The sequence below is a fragment of the Vicugna pacos genome, chromosome 10, assembly GCF_048564905.1.
Source record: "Vicugna pacos chromosome 10, VicPac4, whole genome shotgun sequence".
NCBI classification, from domain to species: Eukaryota; Metazoa; Chordata; class Mammalia; order Artiodactyla; family Camelidae; genus Vicugna; species Vicugna pacos.
The window spans coordinates 62554765-62568201 of NC_132996.1; the positions used below are offsets into that span (position 1 = coordinate 62554765).

The 13437-nt window shown below is 36.9% G+C and overlaps 3 protein-coding genes across 3 annotated transcripts in view; 2 read left to right on the plus strand and 1 right to left on the minus strand.

The window, feature by feature from the left end:
- Nucleotides 1–13437, minus strand: part of LOC140698879 (olfactory receptor 5J2-like) — an 88736-nt gene that overhangs the window by 47952 nt on the left and 27347 nt on the right. The gene's annotated exons all lie outside the window — the stretch shown is intronic.
- LOC102542501 (olfactory receptor 8K3-like) lies at nucleotides 482–1434 on the plus strand. The gene has a single exon (XM_015247849.2). It carries the CDS (start codon nucleotides 493–495, stop codon nucleotides 1432–1434), a length of 942 nt encoding a protein of 313 aa, XP_015103335.1. The 5' UTR covers nucleotides 482–492.
- LOC102526217 (olfactory receptor 8K3-like) lies at nucleotides 9595–10548 on the plus strand. The gene has a single exon (XM_006214143.2). The coding sequence runs from the start codon at nucleotides 9607–9609 to the stop codon at nucleotides 10546–10548; it is 942 nt and encodes a 313-aa protein (XP_006214205.1). The 5' UTR covers nucleotides 9595–9606.

The window sequence follows — 13437 nt, forward strand, 5'->3', positions numbered from 1 at the left end:
GTTATATCATTTTTTTCAGAAATACTTCCCTCATCTACTTCTATATCAACCCATATCCATATCTACACATATTATCAGTGCTGGATAATCGTAGCTCTTTGGCATTTGGGGCTGTATAATTCCTTGCTGTTGGGGGCTGCCATAATATATTAGGATAATTACCAGCCTCACTAGCTTCAAACCACCTCCAGTGGTAACAATCAAAATGCCTAAAAATATTATCAAACGTCCTTTGCGGGGTAAATCATCCTCAGTGGAAAACTACAAATCTCTCTCTCTGTTTCCAACTATACATTTATCTCTATTTCTTTTATATATCTCTATTTGTATGTTTTATTTATAGGAGGTGGATTTTTGCATTGTGCTTAAAATATAAATTTAGATTTATTTTCTTTATGTCAGCTTTGTACACTTAAAAAATCACCAATTGTACTACATGATGTCACTGACTGCTGATGTTTCTATTCAGAATAGATTCTCTGATAAACCCAGATGGAAACACACAATGGAACCGTGCTGAGCGAGTTCATTCTCATGGGCATCACAGACCGCCCTGAGCTGCAGGCTCTGTTATTTGGGCTCTTCCTCATCATCTACATGATCTCAGTGGTGGGCAACTTGGGCATGGTCATCCTCACCAAGGTGGACTCCAGGCTGCAGACACCCATGTACTTCTTCCTCAGACACCTGGCTCTTACTGATTTGGGTTATTCAACAACAGTGGGCCCCAAAATGTTGGTAAATTTTGTTGTGGATCAAAATACAATCTCCTATTACTTTTGTGCAACACAGCTGGCTTTCTTCATCACGTTCATTATCAGTGAACTTTTTATTTTGTCAGCAATGTCCTATGACCGCTATGTGGCCATCTGCAACCCTCTGCTCTACACAGTCATCATGTCCCAAAGGGTGTGCCGAGTGCTGGTGGCAGTCCCCTACCTCTATAGCACATTTGTGTCTCTTCTAGTCACTGTAAAGATATTTAATTCATCCTTCTGTGGCTACAGTGTCATCAGTCATTTCTACTGTGACAGTCTCCCCTTGATATCTTTGCTTTGCTCGAACACACATGAAATTGAATTAATCATTCTTATCTTATCAGGATTGAATTTGATTTTGTCCCTTTTGATAGTTGTTGTGTCTTACTTGCTCATCCTTGTAGCCATTCTCAGGATGAACTCTGCTGAAGGTAGGAGGAAGGCTTTCTCTACCTGTGGATCCCACCTGACAGTGGTCACCGTGTTCTACGGGACTTTGATATTTATGTATGTGAAGCCCAAGTCCAGCCATTCCTTTGACACTGATAAAGTGGCATCTATATTTTATACCCTTGTCATCCCCATGTTAAATCCCTTGATCTATAGCTTGAGGAACAAAGATGTAAAATATGCCCTACACAGAATGCAGAAAAATCTCTGCCATATCTTTTCTTAAAGATCACTGTCAATGTGATTCCTATAAATTAGGTTCAGGACTTCCTACTTTGCTGTGTGTGCTTTCAGAGGGAAAAGCAAATTCCAATAAGTTCATCATATATTTAGAGTATGCTTCTATGTGCTAAACACACACCTAAGTAGTATAAATACATCAGTGAAAAAAAAAACAGAAAAATCTTTGCAATCTCTGAGAAGAGATGAAATGTAATATAATAATTAAGTCAATTTTAGAGTGCAATAGAATGAGTTAGAATGCTTTGGACCATAAGAGCAGTCAAGAAGAGTGGGTTATGCTATGTGGGAGTGAGGAAGAAGAGTAGCTACAAAAGGGGAGTTTATGTGACTCTTAATTGCCTTTCTTGTTTATTATTTATTTTGATAATCTTGAGACAGGAGGGAAGGGGACAGGGCACAGCCACTCAAGGAATGACAGCAATTTAACACAAAAATGGTGGAAAAATCAACTCCCAGCTGGCCTTGAGGATTAAGAGGTTTGACTTCTGTAAACCTTGAGCTTCATTACATGCTCATTGTAACAGCGTGATCAATAACATGCCCGCAGGCGCCATGACAGCCCCAAGCCAGACCGAGAGGATGGCAGACTAATATCTTGGACATCCTGCTCTACTCAGAATACAGGCTCCTTTAATACAAAAAACAAGTGAGGGGGTGTGGTTGGTTGTTGCAATCTTCTTGCTGCAGGCGCTCTTTGTTCTTGCAGCCATCCCTGAGGGCCAGGTCATGGTTTCCCCGTAAACCTCCAACAAAACAAAGGTTACTCTCCACCACATCCCTTGTTTATATCTGCATTTTGTTTACGTATTGGATATATATTTTGTGTGATTGAATGGGTCTTTTTGCCCTGTATCTTTGTGATATTTTTGTGTGTTGCTTCCCTTGTTTTTGGTCTGGATTTCACTAACCAGCCTGGCGAGAAAGCCAAACTCCTCTCAACCTTCTTCTGAGGATGTGCCTTCCCTGAATCTGAGCGCGCAGTTTTTGTTCCAGCTCCATGCTATACATTGCCGGTTTTAAATGTCTTAATTTTTCTATCAGTCTCACCCTTGCTTCTTCTCAGAGCCTTAGCTGTTTGCTCTGTTGTGTTGTCTGTGGTTGCTAACAGCCCCTTGCCCCAGGCATCCATGGATATATCTTTGCCCAGCAGTCATCTAAGGCCTCAGTGTCTTCCCTTGACCTCCCTGTTGATATTCATCTTCTGCCACAATTCCTGTTAGTGCTCTGAGGTAGGAGAGGCAGAAACCCCGAGGCACTCCCAGCACAGCCCTTCAACAAGACGGAACAGGAAGGCAAGTTCCATTCTTTTCCTTCTATCCTGAGGGAGGCAACTGGAACCAGGGGGCTGTTTCCTAACCACGTCAAATTGTTCCAAGTATGGCGCTGGGGGAAAGATAAGCAAAAAGTTCACAGAATTTTCTACCATTTTGAATGCGGCTTTCTCTTTGTTAGCCTGATTCCACTGATGTCCTGTAGTGATACATTCTGATCCCCTCCTCATCTCCTTTCCTGAATATTCTATACATATTTTATTTTGCTTAAAGGGGGATTATTACACATAACATCCTAAAGTTAAAACTATCTAATTTGAATTGATACTAACTTAAGTTCAACCTCATATGAAACCTATATTCCTGTACAGCTCCATTCACCTTTTTACTGATGACACAGTCATTTAAATTCCCCTTTAGAATAAACTTTCAAGTATCTGTATGTGTTTGTACTTGTTGCCAAAAAATCAGCCTCTCCACCCCCAAAAAGCAAATTCAATTTCACCCCAAGAAGCAAATTCAAATTCGGATGGAAGAGTTTGGGGAGGAAAGAAAAGAGCAGCTTTATTGCTTTGCATGGCAAAGGGAGTCACAGCGAGCCGCAGCAGGCTCAAAAACTGTGAGCCCACCACTCGGTGGGGGTCTTGAGATTTTATAGAAAAACTGAATGGGGCATAATAGGTGATAACAATCAGGGCGTTTTACAAGGAGCTATATTCCTCTTAAATGCAACAAATCTTCAGGAGGAACTCCAGAGTGTCTGTCCATTCTTCCGAGATTATCAGCCTGTTATCTCCTTCCTGGAGCAGAGCCTCTGGGTTAAAGTTATTCTCAGTAAAGAATGAATCAGCAAATGGTTTTGCATCAGTGAAGCCAGTTTGTTAATTTGCGTTATACTCCTTCTTACTTGCGTGCCTGTGTGTGTGTGTGTTAGCGCCTTCGTTCTATTTGGGGCTTCACACTATTCCATGCTACTGTTGCCACAAAACTGGCCTCTGTGCCCCCAAAATCGATTGAGACTCGGAGGCAGAGATTTGGGAGAATAAGAAAAAACCAGCTGTATTGCTTTGCCAGGCAAAGTGGAGTCACGGCAGGCTCATGCCTTAGAGATTGTGAATCCATCTTGGAGTTGGGGTCTTGAAGTTTCATAGAAAAAAACTGGAAGGAACAGAAAAGGTGATAATAATCAGGGCACTTTACAGGGTGCTGCTACGTTAACCTCCAGGAATCTTTCTGGTGTCATGGGGGAGCTGAAAAGAGTCTGTCTATTCTTCTGAGACTATTGACCCACTACCTACTTCCTGGTTAAAGCTATTGAATGTTTACGGATTGTTTAGCATAGAAAGCATTACGGGAGAGAAAGCAAAATGCAGCATTTCTTAGAAAGAATCAACAAACAGTTTTAGCATCAAGGAAGTTCATTTGTTTCCTACTCCTTAGCTATTCTGTGGAGTGTGTTGAGAGCAAACTTGATTGGGGTTTCAAGAAGACTCACTGGAGTAGGATGGTTTGAAATCAACAGTCATCTGAAGTTGCTCAAATACTCCCCTTCCACATGGGAATCTTAAGGTCCTGTTTTTTTCTCAGCAGTATATTTTCACACGAGTTTTAGAGAGCTTATTAACTCAACATCATGGCATTTCAGCAACTCAGATCAGCACAGTATCTAATTTTATCTAAATCAGTCTATTTGTCTACACTGGTGGATATGGGACAGGAGGGAAGGGGGCAGGGCACAGCCATTCAAGGAATGACACAGCAGTTAACACCAAAATAGTGGAAGATTCAACTCCCAGTAGGCCTTGAGGCTCAATACGGCAGGAGATTTGACTTCTAGTAGACGTTGAGCTTCATTATATGCTCATAGTAATATTAATATGGTAAATGACACTCCCACAGGTACCATGACAGCTTCGAAGCTGACCATAAAAGGTCAAAGAGTGGGTGGTGGTCCAATTCCTGGGAACCCTAGCCCCTTCCTCAGGGTAGTTAGAATGGTCCTCCCACTTGTTAACATATGACCTTACCAAGCCCATTAAAAGCTAGCAACACCGTGCCTCATAGCTACCTCTCTTGTGCCCTCAACTTTGGACATGGTCAGCACTCTGTCTGTGGAGTGTGTATCTCCTTTTACTTTAACCTGAGCACCTAAGCTCCACACTTTATGGCCTTTCTCTTGCCTTCTGAAACAGCCTACACTCTATGTAAGACGTATCCCCCTAAATAAATCTATCTTTACTCAAAAAACAAAACAAACAAACAAACAAACAAAAAACAAGAAAGAGGGAGATGATACAGGAAAAGCAAATGTGGGGTGAGAGGAGGGCTATGTCCTAGGTCTCAGTTGAGTCCCTGGGATGTACCCTGCCAAGTATGGTTCCTTGGCTTCGCACAAGAAAGAATTCAAGAGTGGGCCACAACTGAATATCCTTCAGGCAAATTTATCAAATTTTACGCTTCATATATGTGCAGTTTATTGTATTCAGTGATGCCAGAATAAATAAATGCCTCGATAAACTGTTTCACTAAACATGCTATATATCTAACCAACAAGGCGGGGAAAAGTCCGTAACAGAAACACACATCTTATAATATCACTTAGTTAACAAGAGAACATAATTTAGGTACCTCTCAAAGAGGTGATATCCAAGAAACCTCGTGTATTTATTTATGGACGAGTGTATTGGTACAACCAATCTGAAGTAGTTAACAAAAGTGATGGAAGTTTTACATTTGCTCCTACCAAGAGATCTCACTACTTGGGGAGCCCATAAGCATGCAAATATGTGTAAGCGTACCTGTAAATCCATGGCTATATCCACACAGGCACACACACAGAGGCAGCCGTGTAATGTGTGTATCATGGAAAAGTTGTTCACAACATATTGACATTGTAAACTCAAGGCTTCTTCTTGGACTGTATGTTGTAGTAGTTTTACTAACAGCTGATACTGGATACAAACAAAATATCTACCAATAAAGAAAAGACCCAGGAAATTACATTTTTGACTGTACTAATAAAGAAGTAAAAACGTCACATGTTACCACAGATAACTGGTGAATTAAATTCAACAATACAATTTTACAGCCCCTTAACATATGCATAGTAAAGCATATGCACACGAAATTGTGCATGTATTCTGCAAGAATGTATATTCTGTGTATTGTATTCTTGTATATGTATATATTGATCATGCAAAGCATATATGAAGCACAGCAAAACATGTGTCAAGGTAGACGAGAATTGGAGTGTGTATTGGACTTGGTAGAAAAACAAGAAAGAGTGAAATATAATGAAGGCAAATATAATGAAAGAGAAGTCCTGAACAGTCAGATGATGAGTATAAAATGAGAATGAGAAATAGGAGTAACTAATTAAATCAGTAACTCCCTGTTGGAAAAAAGAAAAAGTGAATGAAATAACATCTTACGTATACAAACTTATTATTTTTAGTTCATTTAAATATTTTAAGTGATACAATAAGATAGTTTTTAGGCACATCTCTGTTGTATCATCCATTTGAAACCACTGCAGAGCTAGGGGGATACTGGCAGACTTGTATGGATGAAATATATTAATCTAGATCACTATGTGGTGGTATTAGAGTAAATTAGAGGACAGAATAAATAGGGGGCTAATAAAGAGTAAAAGTAGGAATGAAATACACACAAATAATATAACTCATTTGCTGGGCTATACAAATTGCCTCGGACCGCTAATAAACACATCCCTTCCCTTTCTAAGATTTCAGTGCTTCAGGGACAATCAAGAAATTGCTTGGCATCTCCTCAGGGAGAGTCTCAGAGGGTGGAAGAGAATTCATAAATTGACCTCACTGTGCGTGTTATGAAACACATGGGGAAGCTAAGACAGAGGTCTCATTACAGGTAAGCAGACACTATATTTCATGTTGGTGCCATATTTTACCAATATCCAGGCAGTTTGGTGATTTGCAGTAGAGCACTTATTTTATGACAAAGCACAGTTAAAATATGAGGATTTCTGATCCACTTGCATGTACATCCTGCCATTGATAATGCATGGAGCAGAGCAGGATGGCTTTCCTTTTCCTTCAGATTAATATTCAAATAGTTTCACAAAAGCTAATGAGCATCTTTGAAATGTCAGTGTCATATTGTTTATGTAATATTTATGTTTTGTTTACATACTTAATCATATGAATAAGAAAGGACAAAACTGAGAGACAAGAAAAACTAAAGAGTAAGAAATTTAGAAATGGCAGAATTATAAAGCTGCAGGTGGTCAGTTTCTGGTTTGATGTCCTTCCAAATCTTTGGTCAGTTAGTGACACCGGGCTCTTCTCAGTCCCTTCTCAAAATATTGTATATTTAATGAATATTTAAATTAATGTGTAAATATTTTTTTTTCTGATTATCTTGATGAGCAAAATGGTGGTTTCCACCTGCACTGAGATGTGCACAGCAATTTTTGGAGGCTAAGAGATTTTGAGGACCCAGTATTATGGGGAAGGTACAATATACAGTATGTTCAATTTCCAGTGGAATCAGACAGAAAGCACATATAATTTTCTCAAAGAGTATAACTTTAAAAAATAATCAGATAATCAGCACAGATGATAAACTATGAGAAATTAATTTGATGCTGGTTAGAAAAAGGTCTTCAATCCCCCGTTATTTCACAACAAAATCAGCACTTACCAACGTAATTTGTTTCTGTAGCCTTTCACCCTTGCACCTAAAGAAGATTTATATCACCATTTCCATTCATTTAAAATATGTTTTTCCTAATTGTAGTTCAGTGTTTCTTACATGAGAAATGTACGTACCTGGGGACACGTACGGTATCGGAAGCTCACAACCTTACACAACCCAGTTTGTGTGAGATGTGTTTATTCCTTTAAACATATTTATAACTTGATATTACAAACTTTTTTTTTTCGCTTTCTTATAACTCACTACGACTCCTGATACTGCTATTTTCTTTGTAGTTAGGAACAATTCTATTACTTTCTTTTATTTTTTTTTTAGGTACACACTAATACAACTTTTTAAACTGATATTTCTTTTATCTTAGCTGACAGCCACCTACTCTGGAACTACTCTGGTGTTTTTAAATGATGGCTTATTAGAGATGTTCATACACATCTTTATTTCATTGGACTTTTATTTGTCTGCATTAAATGCTGTACCATGCTATGGAGGAGTTCTTTATGGCTTTAATGTGTGCACTTAAACATCAAATAACATTCTGGAGTCCATATAAATATATAGAGAACATAAACATAATTATATAATAGATATGTATTTATATATCAAAAATAAATATAATTGTCCATGTATTTTATTTTGCCAGTATCCTATTGTGTAATATACTGATTTTAAACGTATTTTTTTCTGCAGAGAATCATTTATCAAAAAGAAATGTTTACAAAGCTTCATTATATAAAACCAGTTCCAGTGACATCACTGTCTCTCAATTTGCTGAATTTCCTCACACTAGCCTAGGATCCTCCTTGACAAAATATACCTTATGTGTTAAAAACAATTTGGAATTTGTGTTACAGTGAAAACACACTTGAAGGGGTGAAACATGTTAAATTTGAGGTAAATATACATTACATGTTTTAAGTAAGGTAGAAGATAAATTATCCAGAAGTGCGCACTGGTATCCCATCGTAGTCATGAAGTTGGGTCATGGTGGAGGGCACTGGGACCTGTTACCTAGACAACACATGATCTATTCCTCATCACACCCTCACAAAAATGTTAAGTCACACAAAAATAGTTTATATGTTCATGAATAAAGATAATCCCTTTTAGGTAACATGCCACCTCTACTAAGAAATTAAGAACAAACAACAGAAAAATCCTATGTAATTGAGATCTGAGGGTATTTCCAGGTACCATGAACACATTGAAAGGTTTAATTCTCGTTTATCTTCCCAATAACCCCACAAGAAATGGCTGATTTGGCTGATTTATATAAAGACATTAAGGTAATTTACATTTGCCCAAGTTCTCCTTTGTATATACCAAAAATGGAGATATAACAGAGATTATATCTTATGTATATTTCTTGGAAAGTCTCCTTGTATGAAGACAAATAATATCTAATATGGTCTGATAGAATTTCCTTACCTTTACACCTCTGTCCAATATTAGTCAATTGTGTTAATTTTTTTATCCTGTAGCATCAGTACATAAGATCTTTCAAATAAATTTGTTTTAAAACAGGGGCTTCTAAATGTTTCACAGTGGGCTTTAAAATTTTATGATGTAATTAGGGCAGGAGTTATATAATGTGATCATAATTGTGTAAATACAATTATCATTCTAGAAAAGACAGTAGAAAGGTTTACTTTGACCTATTAAACAATCTAAAGTTTATATCATTTCTTTTCACCTCTGCTTCCTCTTTCTACCTTTATATCAATCTCTGTATATAGCGACACACATATCAGGGTTTGCCAGTCTTAGCCCTTTGGCATTCTGGGCCATATAATTCTCTCTAGTTGGGGGTTACAGTAATAATAGTACTATAATTAGCAAGCTCACTGGGCTATAAACATTAGAGGTCGGCAGCACCCCTTCTCCAGTGGTGACAACCAAGATGCTTCAAAACATTATCAAATGTTCTTTGGGGGACAAATTTTTCCCTTTGGAAATTGTAAGTCTCTCCCTTTCTCCAACTTTCTCTTTATTTTGACTTTTGATTCTGTTTCTATACATGTATGTTTTATTTGCAGGGAATGGATTATTTTAATAGAGCTTATATGCAAATTTGGATTTATTTTATTTATACCAGTTTTGAATACTGAAAAAATCACCAGAATTTACGGCATGGAACTATTATTGACTGTGCTGATGTCTCTGACCACAATAGATTCTCTGATAAAACCCAGATGGAAACACACAACCTAACTATGCTGAGCGAGTTCATTCTCATGGGCATCACAGACCGCCCTGAGCTGCAGGCTCCGTTATTTGGGCTCTTCCTCGTCATCTACGTGATCTCAGTGGTGGGCAACTTGGGCATGGTCATCCTCACCAAGGTGGACTCCAGGCTGCAGACACCCATGTACTTCTTCCTCAGACACCTGGCTCTTACTGATCTGGGTTATTCAACAACAGTGGGCCCCAAAATGTTGGTAAATTTTGTTGTGGATCAAAATACAATCTCCTATTACTTTTGTGCAACACAGCTGGCTTTCTTCATCATGTTCATTATCAGCGAACTTTTTATTTTGTCAGCAATGTCCTATGACCGCTATGTGGCCATCTGCAACCCTCTGCTCTACCCAGTCATCATGTCCCAGAAGGTGTGTCAGATGCTGGTGGCAGTCCCCTATCTCTATAGCACGTTTGTGTCTCTTCTAGTCACCATAAAACTTTTTAATTTATCCTTCTGTGGCTATAATGTCATCAATCATTTCTACTGTGACAATTTCCCCTTGATATCTTTGCTTTGCTCGAACACACATGAAATCGAATATATGATAATGATTTTCTCAGCTTTTAATTTGATTTTCACCCTTGCGATAGTTCTCATGTCTTACCTGCTCATCTTTGTAGCTATTCTCAGGATGAACTCTGCTGAAGGTAGGAGGAAGGCTTTTTCTACCTGTGGATCCCACCTGACAGTGGTCACCGTGTTCTACGGGACTTTGACATTTATGTATGTGAAGCCCAAGTCCAGACATTCCTTTGACACTGATAAAGTGGCTTCCGTGTTTTACACCCTTGTCATCCCCATGTTAAATCCCTTGATCTATAGCTTGAGGAACAAAGATGTAAAATATGCTCTACAAAGGATGTGGAAAAAACTCTGCCATACCTGTTCTTAAAGATCACTGATTTTTATCAATTAGGTTAAGGGTTTTCCACCTTGCTGTGTGTGCTTTCAGAGGGAAAAACAAATACAAATAAGTTCCTCATATATTTAGAGAATGTCTTCTATGTGTCAGTTGGACTTCTAAGTGCTATAAGTCTATTAGTGTAAGAAAGATAGAAAAAAAATCTTTGCCATCTCTAACAAGAGGAGATGAAACATAAGCAAAATAATGAAGTCAATTCTGGAGTACAGCAGAATGAGTTAGGATGGTGCAGACCATAAGAGCAGTCAAGAAGAGTGGGTGTGCTCTGTGGGAGTGAGGGAGAATAGTAGGCACAAAGAGGGAATTTAAATGACTCTTCTAGTATCCTCAACCTTTAGAATAAACTTTCATGTATCTATAAATGTTTGTGTACACATGTGTGCTTCTGTGCACATTTATCCCAGTTTAGTCTTCATTCTCTTCCACGGGATGTGTTAAGAGCAATCTGGATTGTGGTTTCAAGGAGGCTCATTGGAGTGAGATGATTTAAAGTCAACAGTCATCTGAATTTACTCAAAACCCCGCCTTCCACGTGGGCATCTCAGGGTCTTGTTCTTTTCTCCTCAGCGCTATCATTTTCATGTTTGAGTTCTAGTCCATTAACTCAACATCATGGCATGTCAGCAACTCAGATCATCACAGTATCTCATTTTGTCTAAATCAGTCCCTTTGTCTACACCAGTGGATGTATCAATTAGATAAATTTCTTAAAAACAAAAAGAATTCTTGTTTAAAATTCATGTTTTTATTGTGTCTATTTCCATAAGAGGTCTACTCCAAGATAAATTAGTTTTTTTGCTTCTCTTCCATGTTGCTGACTTTCCTAAAATTTGATTCATTGAGTGTGTACTGTATTTTGATTAGGATCCACTGTCTCACTGTGTTGATTTAATAAGTTAAAGGAGCTAATCCCTTTATTTGGTCTACTCTGTGTTTCTAGTGAAAGTGTACATGACGTGTAACGACTGATGTACATCTTACCACCTCTGGACAAACTTCCTCCATATCTTCTCTGAATTCCTCCATATTTTTGTTTATTTTTAATATTTTTTAACTTTCATGGCACTTCATTTACATCACAGAGGGACTGGACTCTGTGCACAGTCAGGGACTACAATTTTCTCTGTAGTCAAATAATTTAGAATAAACAAAATTAATTGGACCCAAATAATGGTATATTGTCATGTTAAAAATATGAACGAATTTTACAGTTGATTTTTTAATCACTAAGAAAAAAATAGTAAACCTAAGTATGAACTATGTATATATAAATATAAGAATCTATTTTTGTTCCTAGAAAATTATGGACAGAGGTATATCAAAACATTAATATTAAGTAGTGGTGGCTGCTGAGATTAATAAAATGCTTATTTTTTGCTTATATGTTTTCCCCAAAATATCTTCAGTAAATAATTAAAACTTTTATAATTAAGAGTTAAAAGTCTCTAATATCTGGATTTGAGAAAAAAAAAAAACTTTGACTAAATAAACACAATCCAATATCCCATTTCTAAAATAAACCTAGATGTGCCCTAGAATGATAGTCCCTAAAAAGATGTACAAAAAGAGAACAAAGTGTATTGAGATTTACTGACATTTATAATGTACTTCATTCATTTTATAAGTTACTCTCTACTTCGTTATTAAGTAGACATATAAGTTATTTAAGGAAGTTGTCTAATTTTCCATAGAACACAAACATTCAAAAAACCCAGAAATTTCTATGTAAATGAAAAGTTCAATAGAATATTTTGAGTATCAATAAAATTTATTACATAATACCATAATAATTTTGTAAAGACAATAGAAATTAGAAAAACAAACATACAAAAGAAACTTTACCAAATTAATATTGTGTTTGAAATAGCAATCTGCTTTATGTCAGAATAATAAAAAAGGATGTAATTTAAATTATATATGTGTGTGTATATATATATATACACACACGTGTATGGACACTAAGAAACACTATAAAAAATTCAAGTAAAAAATGATCTCAAATAGAAATTTGTATTAAAAATAACTCCACACCAAAATCAGGTCCAGGTGCCTTTACTAGGGAATACCACATAATGTTTAGGGAAAAAGAAGTAACCAATTATCTTCTTATTCTTCCAGAAAACAAAAGAGAAGTTTCATTTTCCAACTTTATTAGAAGAATTTTCCTCTGGTATAAAGTGCAGGAGAAGGTATTATTATAAAAATAATAACAATACCAGTCTTAACACATATTCAAAAATTCTAAACAAAATTTTTGCACATTGAATCTAATAATATATAAAAAACAATAGCGAACAATGATTATTAACTTACCTCAGAAAAGTGAGGTAAGTTTAACATTCAAAACTCAATTTACACACATACCATTTAAAGCACCCCAAGTATAATGAAATAGTGAGGTAGAAAATAAGGAAACATCCAAATCACCCAAGTGTAATGAAATACTTTGGTGAAACTAAGAAAAAATGAAGATCTGTATACAGAAAAGTATAAATACTGATTAAAAAAATCAAAGAAGATCTCGATGAGTTGGTAGACATACTCAGTTCACAACTAGAAGACTGAATATAATAAAGATACCCGTCCTGTCCAAAGTGATCTATAGGTTTAACATGAACTCAAATAAAATCACTCAGAAAGATATTTTGGAGATACAGATGACCTTATACTAAAATGTACATGAAAGGCCAAGGACCTAGCATAACTAAAACACATGTTAAAATGTAGAATAATAAAGAGGAAACGTTCTATGCCATGTTAAGACGTAGTATATGGCTACAGTAATCAAGACTGGGTGGTGCTGGTGGAGAGATGGACACATCAATTGATGGAGAAGATCTGAGAGCTCACAAGTAGACC

Excerpts from the sequence above, each read along its gene's own strand:
- LOC102542501 (XM_015247849.2), top strand. The coding sequence starts at position 493 with ATGGAAACACACAATGGAACCGTGCTGAGCGAGTTCATTCTCATGGGC.
- LOC102526217 (XM_006214143.2), top strand. The coding sequence starts at position 9,607 with ATGGAAACACACAACCTAACTATGCTGAGCGAGTTCATTCTCATGGGC.